The sequence below is a fragment of the Acomys russatus genome, chromosome 7 (assembly GCF_903995435.1).
Source record: "Acomys russatus chromosome 7, mAcoRus1.1, whole genome shotgun sequence".
In the NCBI taxonomy this organism is placed as follows: Eukaryota; Metazoa; Chordata; class Mammalia; order Rodentia; family Muridae; genus Acomys; species Acomys russatus.
This window is the reverse complement of record NC_067143.1, coordinates 59,444,185-59,455,296: the sequence shown is the minus strand read 5'-3', so window position 1 is coordinate 59,455,296 and position 11,112 is coordinate 59,444,185. Positions and strand designations below refer to the sequence as shown.

The 11,112-nt window shown below is 47.1% G+C and overlaps 1 protein-coding gene across 1 annotated transcript in view; it reads left to right on the top strand.

The window, feature by feature from the left end:
• Positions 1-351: 351 nt before the first annotated feature.
• The window catches only part of Dennd5a (DENN domain containing 5A), a 67,015-nt gene continuing 56,254 nt past the window's right edge, over positions 352-11,112 (top strand). Inside the window, 1 exon segment of the mRNA XM_051149379.1 lies at positions 352-487. Within this exon segment, the coding sequence (XP_051005336.1) occupies positions 352-487 (136 nt within the window).

Here is an 11,112-nt window from a genome sequence, read left to right as displayed (position 1 = left end):
GCATCACGTCATCCTTTGCAGCCGCGCGTGCGCACGCGGTGGTGGCGGCGGCGGCGGCAGCAGCGGTGGCGGGTGGGGGGCCGCGGCGGGGCGGGCGGCCGCTCTCCGCCCTTCCTCAGGCTTGCTCTGACCGAGAAGCAGAGGACAGCGTCCAGGATGCGGCGCGGGGTGGCCCAGTGCCCCCCTGCCCCGGCACGGCAGCGGCAGCCGCTGGGATCCGGCCAGGCCCGGGGGCGGCGGCCTGAGCCTCGGTAGCGGCGGCGGCGGCGGGAGCGGCGGCGGCCGAGGGCGGGCGGGCGGCCGGGGGCGGGGGCTCGGCTCCGCGCGGCTCGCTCCGCTCGGCCTGGCGCCATGAGCAGCGGCGGCGGCGGCGGCGGCGGCGGCGGCGGCGGCGGCGGAGGGGGCTCGGCGCCCAGTCGCTTCGCCGACTACTTTGTCATCTGCGGGCTGGACACCGAGACCGGGCTGGAGCCGGACGAGCTGTCGGGTGAGTGCGCGCCGAGCCCGGGCCGGGGCCCACGGGTCCCGCTTTGTCCCGGGAGCCGGGCGAGGGTCGAGCGAAGGGGACCGGACGCTGGGACTCGAGGGCCCGCTGCCCCCCGCGCGGTGGGCACAGCGTCGGCGACCTGCGGAGACGCGGACGCTGTGTGCGCCCAGGAGGACGAGTGGCTTAGTGGAGGGTGAAGGGAAGCTTGCCTTCCAGCATCCTTTTGGGACGGAAGAAGTTAGCCCGGGTCCTAGGGAGAGTTAGTCCCACCCAGACTTTACAAAAGAGCAAAACAAAAACTTGGTGAGTTTATCTGGCCTCGTCCCAAGAAGCCGGGGAGACCAGTTCCTCAAAACCGTTATAACTCTTTCCTGAGCAGGCCAGGCCCCGGGCTGGTCCTCCACAGCTCTGTCCCTCTGGATGGATGGGACATGAAGTAACAAATTGAACTTGGGTTACACCAGAATGGTTTTCCCCTTGTACCCAGGGCCTTGGCTTTTTGTGAAAGTTATGTCCTTTACCAGGCGAGGGTCATTTGCGAATAAAAGGGCGACGTCCCAGTTGGACAAGTTGTTTTGCTTCTCAAGTTATCTTTCAAAGGGGAAGTGGCGGTGGGGTGACAGTCAGGCCCTGAGGAGATTTGGCACCCATCGCTGGAAGGTGTAAGAATTATAAAATCCCCGGTGAATTCCTGCGCGCCCGCATTGGAGTTGCAACAGTTTTGAAGTTTTTGAGTGGCCAGTAAGCCGCTTTCAGTGGGTGGAGGCTTGTGCTAGACTTTAAAGTTATGTCATGCTGATTTGATGGAGGAAACTCCTTTCGCCTTCTCGGTCGTGATGTGGTCACTGATGAAAGTGATCGTCCGGTTGACTAATTTTACTGTGCTTAGGTGGTGATAGACAGTTTTGCTTTTTTTAAAAAAATTTTTTGGTCACCAGAAAAAAATTACAGTATTTATTTTTTTTGGTTTTTCACCACAGAGTTTCTCTGTGTAGCCCTCCCCCTGGCTGTCCTGGACTACTTCGTAGACCAGGCTGGCCTCAAACTCACAGAGATCTACCTGCTTCTGCCTCCCCAGTGCTGGCATTAAAGGTGTATTTCTCCTTCTTTCTTTCTTTTTTAGGTTATTTATTATTAAGGGTTATTAAATGAGCATGGGGAAAGAAGAAAAGAGGAGGGGTACCCGAGAGAGAGGGGGAGTTGGGTGGGGGGGGGAGAAGAGGAAGAGGAGGGGAAGAGGAAGAGGAAGAGGGGAAAGGTATTTTTTACGAAAAGAATTAAGTACACACTTCAGATGACAGAAAAATGGATGTAAAAGAAAAAAACTGTCTTTTAAAAATGCAAGAAACTGATGCCTTATAAAAACCATGAACTAGTAAAGGATTGATGTGAGTTAAGCCTTCTGTTGGGGTAGCATTAATATTCCAAGCTCACCTTTTTTTTTTTGTTTGTTTGTTTTGAGACAGTGTTTCTCTATGTTATTTTGGCCGTCCTGGACTCCTTTGTAGACCAGGCTGGCCTGGAACTGAGAGCCATCTGTCTGCCTCTGCCTCCTGAGATTAAAGGAATGTGCCTTCACGCCCAGCTCCCAAGCTCACCTTTTTATGTCAGCTAATTCTTTTTTTTTTTTTTTTTTTAAGATTTATTTATTATTATGATGTATACAGTGCTCTGCTCGTACACCTGCCTGCCAGAAGAGGGCATCAGATCACATTATAGATGGTTGTGAGCCACCATGTGGTTGCTGGGAATTGATCTCAGGACCTCTGGAAGAACATTCAGTGCTCTTAACCTCTGAGCCATCTCTCCAGCCCTGTGTTATCTAATTCTTATAGTACAGATGGATGTTGCCATCTGTTTTATATGCATTGACTTTAGACTTGTGGATGATGTAGTGTTGGAATTCGGCTCTAGGTGTTGGTGCTGGAGAGGATCTGAGAGTCATGAGGCCCGGATGGGCGTTTCTGACTCTTGGTCTAGTGCTTCTTTGGTGACACGCGCATCACAGAGCCTCTCTGGAGGTCTTTGGAAAGCAGTAACATGGTCACCAGTGGTGGTGCATGTCTGTAATCCCAGCACTGGGGAGGCAGAGGCAGGAAGATTGCCACAAGTTTAAGGCCAGACAGGCCTCCATAGTGAGAGGCTAGCCAAAAAGAAAGAAAAGCAAATTTAACAAGTTAAGAAAGGTTAAAAGTAACAGTTTTTCTGGCTGAAAGAAGAACCTCAGAGGTAGAATAAACTTATTTTTATGACATGCTATTGAATGTCTTACTATACTATTGTGTAGGTATTTGGTTTTAGAAGGCAGAGACAGCTGTAAGGAGTGGTGTAAACCTGTGGAAGCTAGAGAGTCTGGAGTTCAAGGTCGTTCTCAGCCTTTTTTAAAAAAAAAGAAAGAAGGAAAGAAAGATGGAGAACAGGGAGGGCTCTGGTCAGAAGGAGACAGTTCCGGTTTACTCTTGACTGTATTTGTGCCTGGGGCAAATGAGAGAAACTAGCACTGTAAGTAGTAAGGCCTGGCTGGTAGGCCCTGCAAACTTAAAAAGCATTCAATCGTTCACTAAAAAAGTGTTGTTCTTGTTTTGTGAATATTTGTTAGTTGTCTGGCTTCTCAGCAAGCTAAAATTATATCCCTGTGTAAGTTTATTGGGAGAATAAAGAGAGGAGGAGGAGTTTAAAAAATGTGTAAGGAGGGCATTTTGTGTATTTTAAACCTTGGTTGCAGTAGTATGCAGCAGTATAATGCCAAGACCATTTCTCCAGTCCCTGGCTGGCCTTTGTTAGAGGAGACACTGATATTGAGGGTGGGTTTTTTCCCCCCCACCCTTTTCATTTCTGGTAGTTGACTGGGCAATCTGGATGATCCAAGGGGAACACCGAGTTACAACAAAACTGTGCTGTCCATGCTGAGACTCTGTAGGGTGCATTTTCTCTCCTTAGCCTGCCTGATTGCTCCCAAATTGGAGATGTCATGGTCCGCGAAACTATTTGAAGGTAGGAATCGCGCTCAGATTCTCTGGTCAATCACTGAGAGGAACCTTCAGTGCTTTTCTCCAACCAAATTAGGTTGTATTTCTCTGGTAGTTCCTGAATACTCAAACAAAACAAAACAAACTATGTCCAGAAAAAGCAAGTCAAAGATTCTTAGCTTGTATGGTGGTATACATTTATAATCCTAGCATTGGGGAGGTTCAAGCTACAGGAGAGTTAGAAGTTTAAGGTCATCCTATCTGCTTAGCTACTGTGAGTCCCGCCTGGGCCACAGGATACTCCCATCTCAAACAAATAGACAGAAACAAAAACAAAAACCCAAACAAACAAGAAAGACAATAAATACTTCTAGGTGCTGGAGAGATGGCTCAGCGGTTAAGAGCACTGCCTACTCTTCCAAAGGACCTGGCTTCAATTCCCAGCACCCACATGGCAGCTCACACCTGTCTGTAACTCTGGGATCTGACACCCTCATACAGTTAGGGTTAGGGTTAGGGCAAAATACCAGTGGACATAAAATAAAATAAATGGTATATTAAAAAAAGTATATCCTATGCTACCTACATCGTGGGGTCACAGGCCAGCCTGGCCTACATGCTAAGACTTCATCTTCAAAAAGAAAAACAAGCTGGGTAGGTGGCGCATGACTGTAATCTCAGTTCTCAGGGAGGCAGAGGCAGGTGGATCTTTGTGAGTTCCAGGCCAGCCTGGTCTACAAAGCAAGTTCAGAACAGCCAAGGCTACACAGAGAAACCCTGTCCGGAAAAACAAAAACAAAACCAACAACAACAACAGCAAAACAGAAAGAAAACAAAGTAAAAATTAAAATTAGGACAAAACCCCTTTCAATGTTTTCTTTGACTTAGTTAAGGATTATAGCAGTCTAGAGGTACAGTAAGCAGTTGTTCTGACCCACGGGTTAAGTGTGGACTGAAAGAAAGATTAGCTAATAGTCACATTAACAGAAAGGCACCATGTTGAAAGAATACACTGAAACAATGTCTGAGTGTCACCTTTTGAAGAGTGAGTCTGTCTGGAAAATACAGGGTAGAGGATTAGCCAGATCATAATAATCCTTAGATGTACCAAGCAGTAAGATTAGAATTGTTTTTCTTTTTTGAAACAGGGTTTCCAAGCCAGGTGTGGTGGCGCAGGCTTTTAATCCCAGCACTTGGGAGGCAGAGGCAGGTGGATCTCTATGAGTTCGAGACCAGCCTGGTTCTACAGAGTGAGTTTCAGAACAGCCAGAGCTATACAGAGAAACCCTGTCTTGAAAAATCAAAAAGATGCCGGGCGTGGTGGTACACGCCTTTAATCCCAGCACTGGGGAGGCAGAGGCAGGCGGATCGCTGTGAGTTCGAGGCCAGCCTGGTCTACAAAGCGAGTCCAGGACGGCCAAGGCTACATAGAGAAATCCTGTCTTGAAAACCCAAAAAAAGAAAAAAAAAAGAAAAATCAAAAAGAAAGAAATGGAGTTTCTCTGTGTAGCCTTGGCTGTCCTGAACTTGCTTTGTAGACCAGGCTGGCCACAAACTCACAAAGATGCACCTGCTTCTGCCTCTCTGAGTATTGAGATTACAGGTGTGGGACACCACACCCAGCTTTTTGATGATGAGGTCTTGACACATAGGCCAGGCTGGTCTGTGACCCCACATTTATGTAATTTATGTGCATTGGTATTTTGCCTGCATGTATATCTGTGTGAGGGTGTCAGATCCTAGAGTTACAGACAAGTGTGAATGGTCATGTGGGTGCTGGGAATTGAAGCCAGGTCCTCTGGGAGAGCAGCCAATGCCCTTAACCACTGAACCATCTTTCCAGCTCCAGCTTAGGCTATCCTTAAACTAGGATATATGCGTGTGCCACTGCACCTGGATAAACTTGGACCGTTAAGGCTATGGAATGTCAGACAGGGAAGCATACCTAGAGATCACATAACCTTCTGATTTTACAGATGAGAAACCGAGGTCCAGAGAAAGGTAGAGAGCATTTGTTTCCCTGCCACACTTCATTTTTCTTCTCTGCTCCTTGAGTGATGATTTGTCTGCTTTGCAATAATCTAATGGGGATGAGAGAAGTAACATATTTGTTTGACGGGACAGTAGCAGTATTATGGCCTTTTATTCTAGCTTAGATTCCTATTTTTTTTTTTTTTTTTGTTTCCTAGTTGAGATAGAGGCTCATGTAGCTCAGGCTGACCTTGAAAATGTGATCCCTCTGCCTCTACTTGTCTCCACCTCCTAGAGTTCGATGTGTACCACCATACTTGTCCCCACCTGCTAGAGTTCCATGTGTACCACCATACTTGTCCCCACCTGCTAGAGTTCCATGTGTACCACCATACTTGTCCCCACTTGCTAGAGTTCCATGTGTACCACCATACTTGTCCCCACCTGCTAGAGTTCCATGTGTACCACCATACTTGTCCCCACCTGCTAGAGTTCCATGTGTACCACCATACTTGTCCCCACCTGCTAGAGTTCCATGTGTACCACCATACTTGTCCCCACCTGCTGGAGTTCCGTGTGTAGCACCATACTTGTCCCCACCTGCTGGAGTTCCGTGTGTACCACCATACTTGGCTGCACTGTTCTATTCTTGTGCCTGATTAATAGTCTGTGCCCAAAACATAGTATTAGTTGGTTAATATTTGAGTTGTTTCTACCTTTTAGTTATTGTGAATAATGGTGTGACCATGTGCATATATGGTTTTTGGTGGCATATGGTTCAGTTTCCCTTGGCTTGCATACCTAGGAATGAAATTGCTAGGTCATATGGAAACTTTATTTAACCTTTTGAGCAACTGCTTGCTAGTTTGTTCTCCAAAATTACCTAACCAGTTAATAGATCCACCAGCATCTATGTCTTTCCAATAATACAGCCTTTCTGTTTTGTTTTACTTTGTTTTGAGATAGAGTTTTACTCTGTGGCACAGGCAGACTGTCTTGGGATTTGATATGCAGCCCAGGCTGGCCTTTAACTTACGGTGATTCTCCTGCCTCAGCCTCCTGAGTGCTAGTATTTCAGGTATGACAGCAGACTGCATGCCTTTTTGGTTCACACGTCCATCCTGGTGTGTGATGTGGGTTTGATTCCTAACTGCTGAAGAAGGGACATGCTACTGAGAAGCAATAGAGATGAAGCTGGAGAGCCTAGTGGTAGTGCACACTTGTATCTCAGCACAGAGCTGGAGGCAGTACATCCCAAGTTCCAGCCCAGATGGAGCTGTAGAGAGAGACTAGGCTAGGCCTCCCACCCCGCCCTAGAAGCATCATGAACTGGCTGGGGTGTGCTTGCCTAGCATACATGAAATTCTCGGTTCAGCCCCCATTAATATCACCACCACAACAAAGAATGATGAGAGGGTCTCTTCAAACTGGGAGTTGATTGGAGTGAAATGTATTTTGATCTTCTACCAATCTGGTGGGTTCCAGGCCCCTTCTCTTACAACAATTATTATCAGTGTCTCTGCCCTGAAGCCGAAGTTACGAGCCACAGGAAACTGCTATCTTGATGGCTCACCTCTGGCTTCTGACTGCCCAAAGTCAAGGCTGCTGTAATTGGCAGATATTTCCCAAGTAAGGTCATGGTAGAACAGGGAGGAAGTCTGGAGATGGCCAACACTCAGGAAATAGTGAAGAAACAGCCTCAGGCAATTTTAAGCACACGAATTTGTTTGGAGAGACTGACTTGGAAGAACACAGGAGAGCCCCTGACTTCCTCAGGTGTGAGATCACTTGGAAAATGAGTGGATTTTACTTTAATGACTTTGGGGCTCTGCTCCTCTCAGGAGGAGATCCTGAGTTGGTGTTCAGTGCTTAAATTACATTTTCCTATATTCTGTTCCTTCCTTCCTTCCTTCCTTCCTTCCTTTCTTCCTAGTTAAAAATAGTTTCTTTGCCTAAGGTCTCCTTTGGTAGCATCCTTTTCCTGCAGGCTAGAAGAGGGCATTAGAGCACACTATAGATGATTGTAAGCCACCATGTGCTTGCTGGGAATTGAGCTCAGGACCTCTGGAAGAACATTCAGTGCTCTTAACCTCTGAGCCATCTCTCCAGCCCTAGTTTCTCTCTCTCTCTCTCTTTCTCTCTCTCTCTCTCTCTCTCTCTCTCTCTCTCTCTATATATATATATATATATATATATAAAATTTTTAATGTGTATTGGTGTTTTGCCTGCATGTGTCTGTGTGAGGGAGTTGGATCCCCTGGAACTAGAATTACAGACAGTTGTGAACTGCTGTGTGGGTGCTGGGAATTGAACTTGGGGGCTCTGGAAGAGCACCAATGATCTTAACCCCTGAGCCGTCTCTTCAGCCCCAACAGGCTAGTTTCTAACTCACAGAGATCCACCTGCCTCTGCCTCCTGAAAACAGCATGCACCCCTGTGCTCAACCAGTTGTTGATTGGCGTATTTGAGCCTGGCATGGTGGACAGTAAGAAGGTATGCAGCTTAAAGAAAGAAGAGTTTATTTTGGCTCAGTCACAATGCAAGCAAATTAATATGGTGGTGGTGGAGGCACAGGGCAGCTGGCCACTTCATCTGTAGCCAGGAAGCAGAGATGGTGCTGGAGTTCGGCTCACTTTCCCCCTTTCTTAATTAGTCTGAGACTCTAGATGAGGGATGGTTCCACCTGCGTTTAGGGTAGGTCTCTCCATCACAGTTAAACCTTTCTGGAAATACCCTAGAAGACATACATATCTTTGTGTCATAGGTGATTCTAAATCCAATAAATGAAGATGATCACTTTAGTCATGTCAAAATATTGCTAGGTCAGGACAGGCATGGTGGTGCATACCTGAGGCAGAGGAAGACACATCTATGAGTTCAAGATAGCCTGGTCTACAAAGTGAGTTGTAGACCAGCCAGGGCTATATAATGAGACTGTGCCTCAAAACAGACAGACAGACAGACAGACAAAGGATTGCTAGCTGATCTGTGGTCTACAGTATAGATGGACCATGCTTTAGTCTAATGCTTCTGTGGAACGCTGGAGTGGCCTAAGCAGTGAGAAGGTCTTGGAGGTTGCTGTCATTTCGAATATTTTGATTTCTAAACTTCGAGGTGTGCAAAACATGGTCGTGCATTCATGTATATTGGTCACAGAAGAGGAAAAAAAAAGAGCGAGGAGTCGGAGACTATCTACCATATTATTTTAATTTATTTATTTTAGTTTTTTAAAACAGGGTTTTGAGTCCAAGATTGAGTCCAGATGAGTGTAGAGATCTCTGAGGAACTTACAGAGGGGACAGAGGGACCCTGACTTTGCTTTCAATTCTGGCTGCTGTGGAACAGCCAGAAAGGCTTGAGTCCAGGACAGCCAGGGCTACACAGAGAAACTCTCACCTTAAAAAAAAAAAAAAAAAAAAAAAGCCAGGTGAACTTTAAGTGCCGGGCGTGGTGGTGCACGCCTTTAATCCCAGCACTCAGGAGGCAGAAGCAGGCGGATTGCTGTGAGTTCAAGGCCAGCCTGGTCTATAAAGTGAGTCCAGGACAACCAAGGCTACACAGAGAAACCCTGTCTCGGAAAAAAAAAATCTAGGTCCCTGACTTATCTCTCACTTTACTTTTTAGTTTAGGGGGCATCTGACTAGTGACTTGGTCATTGAATCGCAGAGTTGGCATGGCTTGACGTGGCTTTTGTGGTTCCGTCTCCATCCACCACATACTTGAGTAGAGGGGCAGTGTCAGCAGATCAGACAGGCTTGTTTCTCATGTACAGTTAGTAAGGCTGCTTGCTGGTTTTTCTTCTCTCCCCTCTCTTATCAGTTCTGGAAATCTTCGATCAAAAAGTGAGTAGGACTTTTTGGTTCTAAGAAGGCTAGTGTTACCTCCTCCCTGAGGGTCTACGTACTTTCAGGATGTTTCAGAGTTTTTGCATGTGGTTGGTTTTCTTTGAAGAAGAAAGAAAAAGATTTGCATCTGCTAACCTCAGAAGTCTCTTGGTGTATATGTGGGGTAGTCTGCAGTTTTCCTCTTCTGCATTGGTAGTCAGGGGTTTGCTTGTGATTCCTGTGGTCTTGCAGTGAAACAGTATGGGAAATAACAAGAAACTTTGAATGGTTCCCCCACCCCCTCCCCAGACAGGGTCTCTCTGTGTAGCCTTGGCTGTCCTGGACTTGCTTTGTAGACCAGGCTGGCCTCAAACTCACAGCGATCCACCTGCCTCTGCCTCCTGAATGCTGGTTAGATTAAAGATGTGCACCACCATGCCTGGCCTGAGAATTTTAAAGTCCTGGAAACAGGAGAAAATGACTTAGAAATAATAACCCAGGCCAGGATTCATAAGAGAGTAAGTAGCTAAATTCATCAATAGCAAATTATGCTCATTAAAAAAAAAACTTTATTTTTTAGGTTTTTCAAAACAAGGTTTCTCTGTGTAACAGCCCTGGCTGTCCTGTGCTCCATTTGTAGATCAGGCTGGCCTCAAACTCATGAGCATCCTCCTGCCTCTGCCTCCTGAATGTGGGGATTAAAGGCATGTGCCACGTGACCTGGCTTGCAGCCATTGCTCTTTAACCACTGAGTTCTCTCTCCAGCCTCTCATTTTTTTAAAATTATAATACATTAGACTGACATTTCAGAAATGTTCAAAGAATTGGTTCTATTGGGGTGGAACAATGGCTCAATGGTTAAAAGCACTAGCTGCTCTTTCAGAGGACCCATGTCCTACCCCCAATACCCCAGTATGGGAGCTTACGATCAACTTTAACTCTAGTTCCATGGATCTGATGCCTCTTGGCCTTTGAGGGCATTGCACAGACATACTTGCACACAAAATTAGAAGAATCAATAGCCATTCTATATGAATGACAAATGTACTGAAAAAAAGAAATCAGTGAAACAGCCCTGTTGATAAAAACTACCAAAAATGTTTAGTTTTATTAGTGAATATGTGCCAGCTTCTCTGCCTGTATGTGTGCCGGCTTGCTGTGTGTGCCGGCTTGCCTGTGTGTGTGCCTGCTTGCCTGTGTGTGTCCTGCTTGCCTGTATGTGTGCTGCTTGCCTGTATGTGTGCCTGCTTGCCTGTTTGTGTGCCTGCTTGCCTGTGTGTGCCTGCTTGCTGTGTGTGCCTGCTTGCCTGTGTGTGTGCCTGCTTGCCTGTGTGTGTGCCTGCTTGCCTGTGTGTGTGCCTGCTTGCCTGTGTGTGTGCCTGCTTGCCTGTGTGTGTGCCTGCTTGCCTGTGTGTGTGCCTGCTTGCCTGTGTGTGTGCCTGCTTGCCTGTGTGTGTGCCTGCTTGCCTGTGGTGTGCCTGCTTGCCTGTGTGTGTGCCTGCTTGCCTGTGTGTGTGCCTGCTTGCCTGTGTGTGTGCCTGCTTGCCTGTGTGTGTGCCTGCTTGCCTGTGTGTGTGCCTGCTTGCCTGTGTGTGTGTCATGTGTATGTCATGCGCTCTGGGGCCAAAAGAAGGGCATTAGCTCACCTGGAACTGGTGTGATAGGTGGTTGTGAGCTGCCTGATGTGGGTGCTAGGAACTGAATCCAATTCTGAATCTAAATCTTAACCACTGCTCCATCTGTTAAGTCTTGACTTTATTCTCTTTTTTTTTTAATTTTAATTTTTATTGTTTTTTGTTTGAGACAGGGTTTCTCTGTGGCCTTGGCTGTCCTGGACTCACTTTGTAGACCAGGCTGGCCT